The sequence below is a fragment of the Lepisma saccharinum genome, chromosome 6 (genome assembly GCF_977018435.1).
Source record: "Lepisma saccharinum chromosome 6, izLepSacc3.1, whole genome shotgun sequence".
In the NCBI taxonomy this organism is placed as follows: domain Eukaryota; kingdom Metazoa; phylum Arthropoda; class Insecta; order Zygentoma; family Lepismatidae; genus Lepisma; species Lepisma saccharinum.
In genome coordinates, this window is record NC_139234.1 from 73,653,066 (window position 1) to 73,673,545 (window position 20,480).

Below are 20,480 nucleotides of genomic sequence, written 5' to 3' on the forward strand. Positions count from 1 at the left end.
AAGGTTTGTTGAGTGTCCGATATATTGCCTAGCAATGCTTCATAAGTTGCCTAGCAACAATTTACAAATAAATAAATAAGTTTGTTATGGGAATTTCAGCCCATTATCAAATTTTGATATTACCGAGAAAAGCGTAGAGTAATTTTACCTCCTATATTTTCCATGGTGTGTTCATTTTTATAACTGGAGTCAATTCAACTGAACCAATCATACAATTGTCAATAACAGTTGTTTTGTGTGCTGAAACTGTTATTAAACTTTATGCCGCAAAATAAAATCTTTTTTTTGTTCCCCAGTGTAATTATATGATTATATATGTTTACATACATAAATATGTGTATATAATTATGTAATAATGTAATTATGGAAATATGTAATACATATATTTATGTACATATGCATATGTACTCTTATACTCTTGTACCCTATATATATATAAAGGGGGGAAAGAGATTGTAAAAATCGGTTGTTTGTTTGGAAATCCTTCCTCCCCCCCCCCCTCCATCTCTCTCGAATAAGTTCTGATGTCCCGAGCGAAGTTAAGAATTAATCCACATTTCTTGCACTACATCTCAATTTTTTTACCTTCTTGCAAAACACAAGAGGTGGCCGCAGTGGCTCAGTTGGTAACACGTCTGACTACCATGCTAAAGGTTCCAGGTTCGATCCCCGGCCGGTTCAAATCCGGGAACTTTTCTAACGTTGGAAGCGGCCCAGGCCCCCACCCAGCGTTGAATAACATGGGTACCTGGGGGAAACCCTGGGGGGTAAAGGTGGTCAGGGGCAGGCCCGTAGCTAGAGGGGGGCATGGGGGCAACTGCCCCCCCTGAGAGCCTGCTCTGCACCCCCTGTGAAAAATACAGAACACTTTCCTACCTGGTATTTTCACTAATCTTTACAATTATATCATGTGTTACTCTAGCAACATTACAAAGACACTTATTGATTTTCTGATTTATTAGGGTGTATGGGATTCCGTATAATGTCGTATCAGGATTGCGGGAAAATTCGCTTTCAGATTAGACATTGGGAAATGATTTCACAATTTTCATTATCTAGAACAGTTGCGACATTTTGAGTAGTATTGTATTAGAGGTGCCTAATGTGTTTGGATGTTTTTCTTGGATGTGTTGCTATGAACTTTGAATTGCTTAAAGTTTTGTTTCCCAAGCCTATCTTTTGGTAATAGTGTGGTAGAGAGAGGGAGTGGATATTTGATTTTTTTTTACTTTGCATTGCTTTTCTGCCACTGCTAGCTAATCGCAACAATGAAGGATGACATGAAATTGATGAAGAGACACTCATAAACAGTGCCGCAACTACAGGGGGGGCAGGGGGCATTGTCCTCTCTCCCTGACCTAGGACAGAAGTCCATTCTAGGGGAAGCAAACATTTAAGTAAAAAAACATGACTAGGAAAATCTAAGAATAGCAGGACAATTAATTGGATACTCATGATGGAATTAGTTTTTACGTGTTCCTTGCATTTTTCTACCAGACGGCCAAGGGCACTTGCAAGGGGCACAGAATGGGCAATTGCCCCCTCTCGATTTCAAATTTTATACAAATTAAAAAACATTTCGTAAAATTTTCTTGCTCGCTTTGCTCGCATTCTCTGCTCTTCTTATAGTCCAAGTTCAGAGCCATAGCTATGGGGCGGCAGGAGTCGGCCCTGGGAGCCAAACGATCTATATGGGGAAAAAATGATAAAGAGAGTGCCATGGTGCTCCGTGAAATTATTGCACCCTATTAAAACAATTTCTTTCTATGAAAATTAATATGAAATATTACTGATGACACTGTAATCCAAGAAGTTATTGATTAACCAGGGGATTCCAATTTGTTTGTCAGGTGTCGAAACATGTATTTCAACTATATTATAATACAATTCACACAATATTTTGCAAAATGGTTAACGTAACCAGTAGGCAAACATTGTCTGTAGTAATGCAAGAGTCTCCCCTTTGAAAGAAATAGAGTCTGTGGTGGCCTAAGGAACCCATGTTTTAATGTTTTAGCAAGTAGAAAAAAAAATGTATTAGGTACAAATTTTTACACAATTCATCAAAATGTAGGTAATATGTAACCATTATTATTTAATTAATTCTATTTTCTTGCATAACACAACACAATGGTGTTGTTAGATTCTCGTTAGATTCCTTTGTGCGTAAAAATCTTGCATACTGGAAACTAGAGGGAATCATTATGAAGCATGATTTATAAAGGGCTCCCTTAATCAGTTCTGCAGAGAGGCCCAAAGTTCTTGATGCATATTAATCATCTATTAACATTATCGACCTGTAAATATCAAGTAGATACAGTCCCTATTATCTTACCTAGGTATTTATGATAAACTTCATATTCTTTGGCAATCTGGAAAGGTCATTATTGAAATATTGCTATTTCATGTTGCTCGAAGTTCTTTTGTTCGTTGCAGTTTCAAGATATCATTCCTTTTCTGATACTTATCTCTTTTGGGGGAGGGGGTAAGTGCCTCTGTGTACCCTGTTATATCTGCCAATGTGACACAATAAATTAAAAATTTGCCCCCTCTGGGATTGACTTCGCCCCCCCCCCCCCTACAAAGAATTCCTGGCTACGGGCCTGGTCAGGGGCATGATGCTGATCACATCACCCCCAATCACGACCGGATCAAGAAAGTGTGGGGCATTACCCCCACACCTCCTATACGCCTTCATGGTGTGGTGCTATGCACAGGGGAGCACTTTAAGTTTTTTACCTTTTTTTTTTTTTTTTGTAAAACACAAGATATCTCTTTGCTGTGCTTCTCTTCTCAGAAGCTGGGATATGCATGAGAAAATGGGTTCAATTTTTTTCTCTGCATCCTGAGAGAGGTTTCAGACCAAAGTGACAAGCTGCAAATGATATGCAACGTGGTTCCTTCAAGTCTTCATTCATTTTGCATGCATGACCAATAGACTCAGATAACATTATGCACACTATCAAGAAATTGGCCCAGTTTTAGTGACAATGCAGTATGTCATGTGAAGGCTTTTTTTCCCCCCAAGTTATTTGTGTCATTTGTCACTTCATGCTTTGGTCTGAAAGCTCTCTAAGGGCGTCGAGTGTGCAGAAGGTTTTCTTCTGGTGTTGCAGTGAAGAAACACTAGCATGAAGCAAAGTGTCATGCAGAGTTTGTATTAAAAACACTCCCAGTGAAAGAAATCAAAGACTAGAATGAATCCAGGGATGCTGCCTCAGTGGCCAAACATGTTGAATGATGGACTTACGATTGTGTCACTGAGGGTCCAAGGTTCAAGTACTTACTAACTCCAGGATTTTCATTCATAAAGAAAAACTGACTTCATCATTAGTTCTGAAAATTTGCAACTTCATTCCAATCGAAATTTCACTGGCATTCCAAACTTCAATCAGCTCCCCTGATCCTTGTTCTAACACCTTCCTCTGTTCAACCTTCATTGTCACTATACTTCCCAAGTACATGAACTGTTTGACTTCTTCTAAATATTTTTTGTTCAATCCAAAATTTTCCATCTCTTTTACATTTATTCTTTGATTTCATCCTCATGCACTTCTAGTACATCTTTAGTCCAACTCTTTTCTTTCTATGTCCAGATCTCTTAGTTTCTTTTTCATATTTTGGTATATATAACCTAATAAACAAATGTCATATGCAAAGTTCAAATCTTCTAGCTGTTTTGCGAGACCCCAATTTACGCCTCTCTAGTTTCCTTCTGTTATCCATTTCTTTACTTCATCACTTACCAACAAAATCTTTTTGGTAACAAAATACATCCTTGCCTTATTCTGTGTTCCAATATTTCTTCACCTGTTAAGCTAATTTTCCCTGTTTGTAAGGAGTACTCCCTCCTTAGTTCTCACTGGATGATAGTTTTCTTTCGAAACAGGATATTTGTGATTTGATATACTTTTCCTGCTAAATCACTCTACATTTCCTGCTTAAAGCTGTGTGTCCAATCTGATTTCGGCTTCTATAATCTTGGGATAAGCAAAAGAATTTATGTATATTTTTGTGTGCAAAAAAGTGTACCTCCAATAATCATCTCATTTAAGGCACATCAGTCTACAAATAGTTCCCCATTTTCTGTCAACTAGGCACAATCTGTTCTCAGGGCCAATTTTTGCATTTAGATCACCCAAAATTATGGCATCATCTTTCTTATAACATTAAAAACTTCTTACATCAAGTGCCAGCAAGAACCACACAAAACAAATAAACAGCAAAATAAAAGACACTTTAAAAGTCTGTCTGAGCTTTCGATTCAATCACGGAGTCCTCGTCACAGCTGGTCAAGAGGCCATGAGGAATAAGTGGCCAAATTTCCGACGTATCTGTCAGAAGATGTTGTTGCAGTCATAAATTGTTGGTAAGTACTTACTGGCTTCTTCGGGTTGATGTCAGAAGATGAGTTTTTCAGTTTAATTGTCCTGTACCATGATGAATAGATTCCCACATAAGTTGTCATTTAGATTATTTGAGATAAACGCCCCTTTCTATTTTTCTTTTGGTGTGTGCCAAAAAGGAATCACAATCTTGTGGCGATTGGTGGTTGGTTTCAATGATGTGTTTGGACAACCCAGAAGAACTTTCTTTCCTTCAGATCTGCCCTAAGTAGTCTGAGAATCTGTTCTTGATAGGTCTCTTGCATTGGCCTATATATTTCCTGTTGCATTCACATTTAATACTGGAGATACCATAGTTCATTAGAGGATCTTTATAATAAGTTTCAAAACTCAATAAGCTTTGTCCTGTAGTGGATAGGCCTGGTTCATATGGTATACCTATCTATTGTCAACAATCCTCTTCATCATGATGGCAGTTGGAATTTTTGCTTCCTGCTTTTTCTTTATGTGTAATTTTTTGTAGATTGTGGTCTGTGATGTTGGGATTGTAACCATTGAAGATGGCCTTTTCCCGTAGTGTAGACAATTCTTCTTGTAACACTTTGTTGTTGGAACTTAAGTGCAAGGCTCTTTTGACAATGTTGTTTCAAGTGTTATCTTTTTGTCCAGGTGGGTGGTTGGAATTTTTATGTGTGAATCTGAATCCTGAAGAGGATTTGCAGTAAATTTTAGTAGGATGGATCAGTTCACTTTAACCCACTATGAAACATAGGTTTTGTGTAAGAATGGAAATTCCTTTGTCTTTTAATTTTTTTTGTGATAACAGCAGAGAGAAAATCAAGACAACAAATCTGGCCAGGCTCTAGCCTGACTTTTTCTTTTTTTTTTCTTCAGGGTAGGGAGAGGAATAATAATAGTAATCCTACAACATGCTAGAACCATTCTTAATCTTGCCATAATTAAGTCGGCCAATGGTCCCCTAAGGGACCATCGCAAATGTAGGCCTAGTCCGCTGGTGCTGATTAAAAAATGCATGTGCTTTTAGGACCTTCATACTTGTATCCCAGGTTGTAAACGCTGACAGATGTTCAGATAAAACTTTGAAATGTCATATGGAAGAAAACCCACCTACCCAGAACCCCCCTCCCATGACTCCAAAGTTACGTATGGAAGCTGGCGCAAATTTTAAATTCTTACACTTATTTGACAAAAAATGTTATAACTCGTAGACTATTTGACCAATCTACTTCGGGTAACTTTTGTTTTGCAGCTAAAACATCAGAGCATGCATCTGTGTAGGAATCAAAACGCCAAACCCAGTAAGAGGGATTGGGTGGGCCGAGGCCCCAACTTTCAATGAAAAAATCATAAAAATGGGGAGTTTGCCCTCTCTTCCCCCGCTATTTTGGGAAAGGGAGGCAACGTTTAGCCTTATTTTCAAAGAATTGTTCTTTCGCAACCGAATGAAAGTCATTTCATGTTCCTGGGTGAATTATATTATACAATATGTGAAAAACTCCCCATTTTTATGATTTTTTTCATTGAAAGTTTGGGCCGCGGCCCACCCAACCCCTCTTATTGGATTTGGCGTTTTGATTTCTACACGGTTGCATGCCCTGATGTTTTAGCTGCAAAACAAAAGTTATCCGAAGTAGATTGGTCAAATAGTGTCAGAGTTATAACAATTTTATGAGTAACATGCAAATTGGCTATTTTTTGTAAAAAAAAAAAAAACAGTTTTACATTTTGGCTCATTATTCAAATTGTATTGCACCCACAAACATGAAACAAGTTTCATTCTGTTGCGAAAGGTCCACTTGTAAAAAAGGCAAAAGTTCGTGCGATCGTCCCAAAATAACGAAGAAAGAGGGGGCACACTCCACATTTTTATGTTTTTTCATTGACATTCGGGGGTTGCGACCCCCGCCCATAACCCCCCGCGGTTGGGTGTATCAAGGTACACGGTTGCATGCGCTGATGTTTTAGCTGCAAAACAAAAGTTATTCAAAGTAGATTGGTCCCATAGTGCCAGAGTTATTACGATTTTTCTCCAGTAAGTATACAAATTTAAATTTTGAGCTCCAAAGACACTGGGCTTACTTTCATCAGACCGCGCGGCGGTCTAAAGGTTAAGTCTTTTTTGTAATTCAAAGTTCTAAGAGTTCGTGTTGCAGATTTCTTTCTGAAATGAATTTCGTAATTTACTTTTTTTCTCCTCACAGGTGGGCGTTGTACTGGTAGATACCCAAGGAGTCTTTGATGAGAACAATGACAAGACCGAAGATGCTCTACTCTTCTCTGTAACAGCCCTCACTAGCTCTGTTCTTATCTACAATGTACAAAATGGCATAGATCAAACGGCACTAGAGCACCTCGTGGTGAGTTCAATAGCTTCAAAATTCTTCTAGTGTGACAGATTGCTTGCTTCGTCCTTACCCCTGACTCGTGGTTGTTACACACATTTTATGCTGTGTTTCTAAAGGATTATGTTCCTTCCTCAGACATTTTATTTTCAAGCTGGAGAGTATAAAGATTCCCATTATAACAGTGTGAGAATTAAGCTTCTTGCTTTGTAGGATGATGCCCCAATCAGTGTTGTATTTGTGATTCCCTTTCCAGGGGGGGTAGTATCTTTTAGTTATGCAAATTTGTATGTTACCAGTAAGTAAAATCTGCTATTGCCTGCCAGTTCTAAGTACCTAGGACTTTAAATCTTATGATAACATTTAGACGTAATTTAGAAACCAGTATATTTACATTCTTAGAAAACCCAAACACAAAAAGATCTATTGAACTAGTAACACTGAGAATACTTGACAAAATATTTATTGTGCATTCAACTCAATGACTTGCGTGCGGTGAGAAATGTGATCTACGTACCTCCAACGAATAAGGCTGACGAAATCAACTCTTCTTGCTATGGCGGTAGGCTTTTGTACTTCATTTGGCAATGGCAGAAAACTTCAGACACGAAGTAGGATACAATTGTCTTAAAGGTTATTTAACTGTTTTTCCCGAATGATTTTTCATTGGTGTTTGTTTCACAGTTAAGAAATGGTATACTACGTATATGCTTTCAATCCCATTTTCTTTGTCGGGGATAAAAACATCCTTGGCAGGGATGACATTTTTTTCTTCTTCTGGGGATAAACATTTTTTGAGGGGCAATCCCCGGCATCCACCCCATTAATTCTCACACTGTATTAAAACAAGAAGTGAAATTCACTAATTGACCTAAATTAAATATAAAATGTTTTTGCTTTATTTTTACTACACAATCTTTGTTAATAGTAATATACATGTATCTCATTACCATAAAAGAAGTTTGTGTACCTAAATTCTGTAATGGGTATGTATTTCATTTCCGACATCTCAATTTTGTACTGAATGTATTATAATTCATGCTTGTGGATATTATTATTATTATTATTATTTTGAACACGGTAGACAAACACCCAGTCACCGTGGTGCCTTATATTTTTTTACCTGGCACCTGACTTTTCAAATGCAGTTCTAAAACTTTCTTTTTAATACAAGGGTCATTCAGAAAGTAAGTTGCATTGTCCAATTGATAAAACACAAAATGTAATGGAACAAAACACTGGACTATGTTTCAACATAATTGACATCCCTGTTAAGACACTTATCAAATCAAGACACCATATTTTGTATCCCCATATCGAAAAACGATTACCGCCTTTGTTGATAACCAAGTTGTTTGACCACATTGTCATACATGAAGCTCTGGCCAGCAAGGTCAGCTTTCAGGTGTGAAAAGAGATGAAAATCAGACAGGGCGAGGTCTAGGTTATACGGAGGATGAGTTAATGTTTCCCAGCCAAAATCTGTAAGGAGTTGTTGCGTTGCAGCCATTGCATGGGGACAAGCATTGTTGTGAATGAAAACAACACCATGGCCAACGTGCCACGTTGCTTGTTGCGCAATGCAATTTTTGTAAGAGTTTCACAATAGGTGTTGGCATTGATGGTTTCGCCATGCTCCAAAAAGTCCACAAGCAATACATCTTGTCTGTCCAAAACACCGTGCACAGGACGATCCAAGTGGTCACAACCGGTCTGACATTGGTCTTTCGTGCTGAGGTCGTGTGCCTCTACTGCATGGACTATCGTTTTGTTTCCGGAGTCTCATGCAACACCCATATCTCGTCCCCAGTCATTATGCAATTCAAAAAGTCATCACCCTCCTCACAGTACCGTGTCAAAAACAGTAATGCACTCCCCATTCAGTTCTTTTTGTTGTCTTTTGTAAGCAATCGTGGGACCCAGTGGGCACACAATTTGCGGAAGTTCAGTCTGTCTGACACAATATCATGAAGCAGCGACCGGGAAATTTGTGGAAAATGCACAGTGTTGTCAGGGTGAATCATCAGTTCTCTTTAATCTTCTATTACATAGCATGGACCAATTTGTCTGTCACCATAGATAGTCAGTCACCCACTGCATTCCTCATCATGCACATTGTTCTGTCCTTTGTTAAACTGTTGCACCCATCTCTGTACCATTGAGACACTCATGATCTGTTTACAATACACTTCACCAATTTGACAGCAAATTTCAGCTGCTGACACATTCCGTTCATTCAAAAACTGTATGATTGAGCACACTTCACATGTGGCGGGTGTTCCAATTTTATTAACGCAACCCACTATGAAGCGTTTGCACTTCTGTCTTCTCTAACACTAATATGTCTGCCTTGCCAATGGGTTCACCTACCCAGCCCGCATGCGCACTCTTGCGATTGCAGTGCAGCTGCAGCATAAATTGCAAACGGAACTTAAGCCGGCTCCAGTGGCGGAGTGGTTAGCACATCGCGCTAGGACGCCAGGGGTCCCGGGTTCGAATCCTGGCCTGGGCATGGATGTTTGTGAGTGTCCATTCCTCAATTTCATCATGTCATCACTCATCCCCATCTTCGCAAATTAGCCAAAAGTGGCAGAAAAAGCGAAGTAAAATAAAGCAAATCAAATCAAATCAAGCAAACGGAACTTACTTTCTGGACGTGCTTTGTATTTTGAGTTCGCTATGGAAAGTTTAATTGCCTATTTTAAAAAACAATAACGAGTACAGTATCTGTTTCTTTAATGTTTGTGTATTTTTCTGTTCCACACATATCATTAAATCAGAGTAATAAACATGTCATTATACATTTTTGTACTTTTGCTAGCGGAATTTTAAAATCTGCAGTGACATGCAGTGCAGTGGCATGCCTAGTCATCCATATGTTGGAATGTATTGCATACTGTTACTGGTATTGCCTTCTTTAAGGAGGCCACTTTGGCACAAAAATTAATTAATTTTAATCCTATCTTGTTTTCTTATCGAGTATGTTGTTATTTTTATTGTAGGGCATTTTTTCAAAGTAATAATAGGAACACTCTAGGAGTGCAGTATGTATTTTCTTTATGAAAATTTCAAGTGTGAGTTTTTGTGTTAAATTCACTTTATACACTGATGCAAATTGTACATTAGGTATCCAGCAGGAAATCTGTTCTTCTTAAAAAATATAAAAATAAATAAATAATTGAAAATGGTAGTGTTCATTTTAATCACATAATTGCTTCATCAATTTTGTATTGTTTGAAATATAGCATGGCCCATTAGTTAATTGGAAAAAATTCATTACATACAGTCTGTCACAAAAAAATAGCACCATTCGTGATTTAATAAAATCATGTTTTTTATCCACCATGTATGCAACCATGGCTCCACCCTTGCTCTTCTCCGGTTCACAGGCTCGGAACAAAAGAAATTGTTTTCTATATCATCCAGTTGCCGGAGTATCACATAATTCATAGCAGAGCACAAACGCAGTGGTGTTATATTTTTGTGATGGACTGTATTAATAACTGCTAGTGTCAATTGACTTATTGCCCACTCTGTAGTGTAATTTGAAGCATTAGATATATACAGATTTACCACTAACAGATGACTTCCATGGAGAGAACTGCCTCCCAGTTTGTGCATTTCATGTGAGAATTGCCACGTTCTTGTTTAACATGTTAACATGTCCTCCAAAATATTTTAACTTCTATGAAATTTCAGTGTGTCCAGCTGCAAATGATCCTTTCAGAATGTGCTCATAAGAAATATGATTTTTTAATTAAGGTTTTGATGCACTAAGGTAAATTTTAAATTGTGAATTTCTAGCACTGCAGTGTACTGTCAACATTGATGTTTATGATGTGCAATGATACTTTTTTTTTTAAATGAATGTATCCTAATCTTTATTATCTGCTTTCCTGCAGGAGTTTCTGATTTCCATGTCTGACGAATTCATGCCATCAGAAAAAACAAAATTGGAGAAATGCTTGTTCTTAGTCAGGGACTGGCAGTTTCTGGATGAATTTGAATCTGGAATTGATGGAGGCATGAAATTTCTGGAGAAAAAATTTAAAGTTAGTTGGTTCTTTTTTTTTGTTTGTATTATTTTCTTTTTATTACTTTAGTTTGCTAATTTTATTTTATTTGAATTCATATTTTTTTCTGTTTGCCATTTGTACTATTTGTGGGGGGGTGCTCTTACCCAGGAAGAGTGTAGAGGGGATAAGCAGATAAAGTAAGTTGAGGGACATTAATTTATTATGTATCACTAAATACCTAGCAAGAAATGCATGTTTTGTCTAAGAGAGCATTTTTTAATCTAGTTTTCTTGTTTGTAGGGGAGAGGAAACCATGTACTTCCCTGCCCCCCCCCCCCAATCACATGCAGTAAGCCAGGGAATTTTCTTTCCCAGCCATTCTATTTATAAATTCATTCCAACTGGGAAAATAAAATTACAGTAATATTATAGTGACTTATTATTAATTGTCAATAATTTTCAGTACTAGAACTTATTTTCGAAGCAGGAAAGTAATCATTTTACTGCTGGCATATCTGTGTTCTGTAAAAAGAATGGGAAAATCCTGAAACTGTGAATGATATACCTATACAAGTTTAAATTTTAAAAAAAAATGAAACTAGTCTTGGGTATTTATTAAATATATCTTTGGCTTTATTAAATACTTATGTATATATTCAATAGTACATTTTGATTCTAATATTATTTTAACCCCTTAAGTGTGAAAGTTTCTGAACAAGTCACTACTGGAAAATGGAGAGATTTCCTTCAGAAAAATTCCCTTTCATCACTCTTTCTTCTTCTTCGTCCTCTTCTTCATTTTCAGATTCACATTTGCTATCACTTCTTTCAGAGGTCAACAACAAGTGCTTCTTGGGTTTCCCAATAGTGTAGTGGTAACATCATCACCTTGTAATTAAGATGTCCCAGGTTTGATACCATACATAGTAGTTCGGATCCCACATTAAACCGTAGGTCCAGTCCTGATTAGCCTACATGGGCATAAATTGGACTTATTGACAAAACAGTGCAACTCAATGTTTGCAGCATGCAAATTTCATTTTTGAGCCTTATTTCGATTTTTTGTTATGCATGAACTACACCACACAACATTAGACTTTTCTCACATCTAGCTTATATGCTCTTTCTCCTTCTTTTTCATCTTCGTCCTCTTCTACTGCTGTTTTACTACAGCTTGCATAATCTCACCTAATGTGTTTGCTATGTACTCAATGGCTGGATATATAAATATGCCACCCATAGTCGAATATAGTCGAAGGTGTGTGTGTTAATGTACATGCCTTGTGCACTGCAACAACACATTAAGAGGTTAATGACATAATAAATTTTCATTGACTTTTATTTAGCAGGCCATAACATTAATATATATAATTATAATATATAAAAATGAAGCATCCCCTTTACATTTTGTACATTTAAAAAAAAATTACCTTATCTGTTGTTGTATTTTAGTGGATTAAATTAACAGGTTTAGGGGATTCATCATTGCAACATATACAAATTGCAAAGATTACAAACGGCCTCCCCGATGGCGTAGTGGTAGCATCGTCGCCTTATAATCAAGGGGTCCCGGGTTCGATTCCTGGTGGAGGCACATAGTGGTCGGATCCCACTTTAAACTGTAGGTCCAGTCCCGATTAGCCTTACTGTGCATAAAGTGGACTTAAAACAACAAATCAATCCAATCCAATCCAAAGATTACAAACAATTTTAATCCTTTTTCATTCATTTATTGAACATATTACATGTCTTTTTCTTTGTTTCATTATTTTCCAGGTTGAGTCAAAAGTGTTTTTCATTTTTTCACGTGGGAAACAGTGAAGCCGGAGAAAAAACCTGGAAATCCAACTGAGCATCTCGTGGTGGGCACGTGGCATAGCCACAGGCACGGTGCAATTCCAGTGGTCCATCATGGAGGTCTACAAATTAGCTGTGCGTATCTTGTTATGACATATTGGAAAAAAGGAGTTAAAGCTGCGACTCTTGCGAGGGAAATTTGCGTGGTGAAAGGTGAGTGCATGGTGAGCATTAGGACAGCACAGAAATGGTTCAAGCTGTTCTTGTCTGGGGACACGAGTGTGGAAGACAAGCCCCGATGTGTCATGTGCCATGGATGCAGATGCCCTGCTACAGCACGTGACAGCCGATGTAAGCATCAGTACACGGTAACTGGCATGGCAGGTTGGATCTTCCCAAAGCACAGTGGTTTGCTCTCTTCACCAAATGGGTTTTGTCTCTCGAGAGCCTTGACTTGTTCCCCACGAGTTGACACCACAACAGGCTGAACGACAAGTCTCCATCTGTTGACAATTGCTTCAAAATCCATGGGACAACAGATTTTGGCATCAAATTGCCACAGGTGACTAAAATTGGAGCTTTCTACGCTGTTCTGCCTATGGTAAGCAGAGGTTGCAGCCACGGCAGAAAGCAATGCTACTTGTTCAAAGGGGATGGTTTGAAAAGAAGATCATGTTGTGCACATGGTGGAATATCGATGGTCCAGGTGTTCTGGGAACTCATACCAGATGATCATGCTGTCGATGGGAACCTTTATGCTGTACAACTGCAGAGGGTCCATGATGTTATGCTCCAGAAGTACCCAACATTGATGTGTCAGAAGAGAGCCTTGTTGCAGGTCGATAACGCCCCATGTCACAGGTCACAAATTGCTACCCAGAAACTACAGGACTTGGAGGAAATTTAAGTGTTGCTTCATCTCGCACCATCTGATTACAATTTGTTTCACTCTCTCATGCATTTCCTGCAAGGATGACAGTTCGGCACATTGGATGCTGTGGAAACAGGGGTGCGCGAGTTTTTGTCCTCGAAACCAGCCGAATTGTATCATCATAGGATTGTGGCTCTCACAGAACTTGGCAGAAGACCATAGAACAGAATCTCCTATACTTTGCCGAGTAAGTCCAATCTCAAGCCATGTGTCTCCAGTCTCAATTTCCATCTGCAGAAATGAATGAACTTTTGACTCACCCTGGTATATCCTGTTTATTTTATTATCCAATGTGGGAATATCAATAACATTTTTGAGAATCTTATCAGTGTAGCATTTCTATGAATAGTCTGTAACTTGGTGCAAGATTCTATGATTTTGTTGTTATTTTGTCTAAATGGAAGTGCCCTATTATTGTCAACCCATTGGAGTCACCTAGTCACTTAGACCATGGGGAAGCAAATGCTGAGGAAAAAGAATAGTTTGAATTTTCACCACCAAGTTGAAATGTGGCACTTCAATGTTGTCCGACCATTGATCACATTCTCCTATGCTTCCAAGGGGTCATTTACATTGACAGGGTGCATATTGAACACTCCTGTACCAATATAAACTCAAATTGCTGGTTGTTGCTACTTCAGCACAACATTTGCACCTGGTGAACAATTTTTTTTTCCCATCAACATTCGCTTCCCCATGATCTGTATAGCCTCTATACCCAGTTTCACTGCAATTCATTGCTTCGAATGGGCTCCAGAGGGCTCTGAGTAGCAAAACTTTAATTTTGGCCACCCTGTACACTTACCCTAAGTTTAGAAGGGACAAGAGATGAGCTCTGGAAATATTACATATCAAGAAACTCTGTAACACAGTGTACATGGTAAAAATTTAGGACAGAGCCAATTGTAGAACATAAGTGTTGGATACCATGGTGCGAACAATACAGTGAAATCTCAATTTTACTTTTTTCAGGCGACCAAACTGTAAAAACTTAAAATGCAGGAAACGTAAAATTGAGGAAAACTTTACAGCATCTTGCTATGTTGGGATCATCATGATTGAATGTATAATGCTGGAAAATGTAAAATCCAGTAACGTAAATTCGGGGTTCCACTGTATTCTACTGAAGTGCAACAGGAGGGAAGAGACCAAACAATATATGGAAAGTACAATGCAAGAGTCACTTTTCTGCATATTGAGCTTGTATATTTCATTCATAGATAACAGCACAGAATCATTAACTTTAATTAGTTACGAAAATGACAAAAATCTAAAAAGTCTATGATTATTTTACAGCTTTTTTATACACAAGTATCAACTTGGTAATATGTAATAATAATAATAATAATTCACAGTTTAAAATTCAACTCTATTAAATAAATTTATAAGACAAGTCCTGAGGGTGAAGATTTCTTCAGTAAGTCCATCCTCCCTCTTTCTGTAGGTATGTTGGTTGTCATACTCAGAACACCCTATTAATGAAATTCCACCACCCCATGGGTGTTCTCAGTCTGGCCCTACTAGACAAGGTCCTTTTTCATGGGACTGGACACGTGAAAATAACAAGCCAACAGGTCTGGGTTATAGGGAGGGTGGTGCCACATCTCCCATGTGAAATATTTCAAGGGGGGTCTTTGCGACTCTTGCACATATCAGGGCATGTGTTCTCGAACAATGTGCAGGAGAAAGGTCGATCCTGACTTGGACGTATTTGTGATCACCTGACATGAAATTGTCTTATACCATACACTTCACACAATAGGTGACAAATTTCGAGGATTTATTTTCTGTGTGGACTTCCCATCTAGACACTGCTTGCAATGGACATGTCATTGTTCATGACTGATAATTACACCTCGGATTTTAGGTTTTCAATCTATTTTTTCCTTTGCAGGTAAATAAAAAATAATAAATTATGGCAGCGTTCCGTTAAAAAACGCAACAACTGACAAAAATTTTATAGTGCCCAAAATAACCTATTTTGCTTGTTAGAAGCTATTTTAGGTTTATGTGCCTACATTAAACCTTTTTTCAGGTTTTTATATGAGGCATTGCAGATACAAAGGGCGAACTCAACAAACGTGCATTGTGAGAGAAATGTGTTTTGAGTTGTCAAGCACAGTGCAAACTCCACAAAAATCTTTGGAAATCTCGCATGAAACATTCCGACCTACTGTTACCAAGTTTTTGTGGAGTTCACACTGTGCCTGACAACTTGAAACACATTTCCCTCACAATGTACGTTTGTTGAGTTCCACCTTCGTATCCGCCACACCTCATATATTTTTTAGGTTTTACAGGATTTTTATATCTCAGAGGAATTTACTCGTTTTGGTGATGAAACAATTAAAAAACTGGCATGTTTGAAACATGTTTTCTGTCGATTTCCCTCCCTCCAAGTCCAAACTAGAAACCAAACTATCCTTGCACCCCCTTTCCCTCTTTTCCCCAGTTTTGGAACCCAATCGCCTCTACTGCCTGCACAGTCCAAAGTGCAAACTTTGCTCTGTGTGGTCTTGCTCAATTTTGCATCAGTTTGATCCGGCATGCACACCTTGCAAAGTGATGTTTCTTCATCCAAATCTGCACCTTTGATAACTATGTTTCTGTTGAAAGATAATTTTCAGCATATAAAATAAGCCTCATGCACAAAAGGTGGAGATTGACTGAGGATAACATGAGAAAAGATTCAGGGTGTTCACTAGGACCATGATAAAATTCAAGTATAATTCCAGGTTTTCAAGGCAAACTTTAAAAAAATCCAATGGTACAAGCAGATGTATTCCAACCTTACATATTACTGACTCTCACCACCCACACACACAAATACTATATTAACAATATAATGGGTCGGTGTGATTCCTAAGTACCAAAAAATTTATCTAATCAACTTCAATATATCTTATTTTGCAATAATCTTCCATCTGTCTCCAAAAGACACTAACAAAGTAAACGGATTGAGAAAATTCTGTTTTATTTTCCATGCTTTCTTTTTCTTCATCGATAAAAATAAAAATGAAAGCCAAACTCTGAAAAACTTGCTTCAGGGCATTTATAAATATGTATAAAGTTAATGGTGATTTGGATTAATAAAAGTTGTAATTTTTCACCTGTATGGAGAATAAAATTGGAATAGAGAAAACATCTGCTTGTAACTCTTTTTCATGTTTACCAAAATTCATGCATAATTCCAAAAGCCAATAATTCAGGCATAATTCCCGAACAAATAATTCACGTATAATTCCTGGTATTCAAGGAATTCCGAGTAGCAATCCTGGTCTTGTCCATCAAATTATACATGCGTAATTCATTTTTCATATCAAAAAGCAACTTTTGCTAATAGCACAAGTATAACATTACAATAATTTGTGGATAATTTTGAAAATTATGTAAAGAATTGAAAATTTGGTTAGAAAATTCATATTTGATTAAAATTACTTACGATTCTTGTGAAATTTTGTTTTTAGCGATTGTATCTAATCAATATTTTTCAGGAATTTTGAACCACTTTAAGTTTTTTGGAACCAACTTCTGGATTTTTAGAGCCTATTTCAGGATTTTTAGAACCTATTTTGGGAATTTTAGAACCAATATTAGGATTTTAGAGCCTATTTTAGGAACCTAAAAGTATACTAAAGTACCTAAAACTCCAAGGTCTACTGATAATGGATGCCCTGTCAAAAAAAAAGTTAATGTGACTGTGAGACAGAAGTATAATCAGGGTTGCAAAAGAACCCTCTCCACCCCACCCCCTCATTTTCATCAAAATACCTCTTTTTAGCTAAAAAAAACTCTGGGTGAATGCAAAACACTTTTCCACTGTCCCTTGTAATATCTATCAATTGTTTGGTTCAGTTATTTGAAACATTGCCATTTGTTTTTCATCCACAGAATTTTAATGAAAGCAATGACAATGCAAGCTATGTTCGGAATTTTATCGAGGGTATGTTCAAGGATATCGCTTGCTTTCTAATGAGCCATCCTGGATTGAAAGCCTCAAGAAATGTGTTTGATGGAAAGTTAGCAGGTAAGGTCAAATTTGATTTGTATAGCAAAACTTCAAACAATTGGATGTGGTCCATTTGAAAATTGAGATGCAAACAACACCAGACATTTTGTGATGAGATGATTTCGAGAATAAGACACACAACACCAAGACTTACTGTCCAGTAGTTTCTTCTTTCTCAATACTTTGGGAAATTAGAATGCGAGGTGTATAAAAATGCTGTGTAAATTAAACTACCGTGCGTCCATTTCGATCTGCAGCCGAGAGATCGGGAGAAGCGTGGCGGGCGGCGCTGGCGGAGATGCCGACATTTGCGGCCTGTAATGCTCGCTTATTTTTACGGACATATCCAGACATTTATATAAATATTGCAAAACGAGCACTAACCTGGGTTATAATTCATCATCTGTAATTCATCCAAGTTCTGCAATTATATACACAAAAAAATACGCTTTAGAAGTGACGATAAGAGTCACAGATAATAAAACATTTTAATCATAGTTTTGACCAGCAACGTCCTGCTTAAGTTTATATCCTTGAAAGAGTTTTGTGTCGATGGGGATCGTTTGGAGGTTTCGAATGTGCAACACTGTATCAAGATTACGCTGCCGACGAAACCATTAAAAGTGAATGGTTTTCGTGAGCTTCCTTGCAATCCAAAATCTCCAAGCTCGAGTTTCTTGTTCCTTCGCGACTAGATGAAGACAGAGCTGTGAATATAGTGGCGAGCAATGTAAACCAAGAGCGTGTTAATTTCATACTGTGCGCAAGAGTGTTATTCTTGGTTACTTGCCGTTACTTGTTTGTGTTATTGCAGTGTGTATGTGTGTTGTGTCAGTGAGACGATTGGAATGCCAGCCGCAAGATTCACTTTAGAACAAAGAATTTTTATGTATGACACTTACGTGAAAACAGACTCGTGTCGAGACGTGTGTAGGCAATTTGTACAGAAATTCCCATGGGTTTCACTTCCACATAGAGATACAGTTAGACATCTTGTCCTTAAATTACGAGAAACTGGATCGTTAAGTTTTAAAACACCTAACCAAAAACGACGGATTCTAACCGAAGCAAAACTCGATGAAATTGGGGCAGCGTTAGAAAGTTATCCAAACAAACCTCTACGCCGTGTTTCACAGGAGATGGGAGTGTCAAAATCATCAGCACATACAGCCACTAAGCTACTAAAATTAAAACCATACTCTTATAACACAGGTTAGTGCTCGTTTTGCAATATTTATATAAATGTCTGCATATGTCCATAAAAATAAGCGGGCATTTCAGGCCGCAAATGTCGGCATCTCCATCAGCGCCGCCCGCCACGCTTCTCCCGATCTCTCGGCTGCAGATCGAAATGGACGCACGGTACTATAGGATTAAAAATTATGGATACTTGAGTTTGGACTCCAATTAAAAATTAACCAGTATATCTTCGTGAGAACAAAGAAGTGCCAGTTTTTTGGTGATTTCTAAATGACTGCTCACTCTGAAATAAAAAAAAACAAAAAAAAAAACAACTTGTTTTTGGTCAATTTTAAAAAAATGAAAGTTATGAATTGTATTCAAAACGTTTCTACCTACACTGTATTTAAATCACGATCAGACTTACAAGTTTTTTATTTATCGAATTTCAAAGAGACTGGTCGTTTAGAAATAACAAATAACTTAATTGTTCTCACAACGACAAAACATTGAACGCATACTAAAAAAAATGGTTACCATAGCTTAACACAGAATTGAATAAGGTAAATTTTGGTGTAATGCATTTTTTTTATGTACAGAGTATATCCATAATTTTTAATATGATAGTACTTTATTATGAAGTAAAGTATATTCAAACATGTTAAAAGTCAGGTTTTTTACATTTTTGTGACTACTATTTGAAGACTGCATTCAAGACTTCTGTGAGATTGAGACTTTCCTATTTTTTTTTATTCTTTTTTTTTTCCACTGAGAGAACACTGCTCTTAAGCAAATATTCCAGAGGTAGAAGAGTAGGTGCTCTAAAAATGAGCATGTTTTGTATGAATAAAGTCCTCCCTCATATAGTTTCTGACTAGCAACTTCTCATAGACATGGTAACTTTTTTATGACCTGGGGACAAACAGGCTTGTACAATTGCATGCATGAATAAGTACCTACTCAGTTTTCAAGAATGTACTCATTATATGCACATAAAAATGTGAACACATTCTCACTATTAAAGCAGGCACTCATAGAGGGAGCAAGTTCTCAGATTTTTATTCATATGAAATGGAATATGTGCTGTGAGACAGAGTAATCTCTAATTGAATGTAATTGTAGTCAATTTTGAGAAAGCTAAATGAGAAATGCCATACATTATTGCACTAAGCACTAAAAGAAATAAGAAGTTAATGCACTTCGTAATCTATTATATACACCTTACTTCAAAAGTAATACATTGTACTTTCTTTATTGCAATTTCATTACTGTAATATTTCCAATTTGTACACTTCCATTGATAACATTCCCACCACTTCTGCTAAGGTTGAGAATGCTAATCATTCAACTATATGCGAGCTCTAGTTTCATATATAGTGCAATGCTTACAAGCCTGAATCTGGGACCTGCATGACTGCAGTGTCTATATTCATTGAACATATATTTGAAGTATGGATTTGCATCTGTAAGCTTGAAATACAAGGTTGATCACTTGGTTGCAATGTTGCAAGTGGGAAAAATCTGCAATATGAAACATTTAGTATGGCTGTTGCATTATTATACAAATTAAACTGTATATATACAGTATATATACTTTATTGCAGATCCATTTCAGGATTGTAACGTTGTTGATTGACATCCCAAATTACAGTTTGCAGAATTTTAACACAAAATGTTAATGAGAAATGAAAATATTTTGCACTAAATATGGTATATATTTAGTGCAAAATATTGAATTTTTCATGAGTTTTGTATCTCTTAAACCAACTGAATCTCAAACTCAAAATTTTTACTGATCATAGAGTACTGTATTGTGTACAAATTTCAGATTTTTAAACA

The 20,480-nt window shown here is 37.2% G+C and overlaps 1 protein-coding gene across 2 annotated transcripts in view; it reads left to right on the top strand.

Moving 5' to 3' along the window:
- LOC145988883 (atlastin-like) overlaps positions 1-20,480 on the top strand; it is a 112,117-nt gene that overhangs the window by 23,019 nt on the left and 68,618 nt on the right. For both annotated transcript variants that reach the window (XM_083124160.1, XM_083124161.1), the window contains exons 4-6: positions 6,569-6,724; positions 10,612-10,761; positions 17,345-17,480. In XM_083124160.1, the coding sequence (XP_082980286.1) occupies positions 6,569-6,724; positions 10,612-10,761; positions 17,345-17,480 (442 nt within the window). The remainder of the gene's footprint in view (positions 1-6,568; positions 6,725-10,611; positions 10,762-17,344; positions 17,481-20,480) is intronic.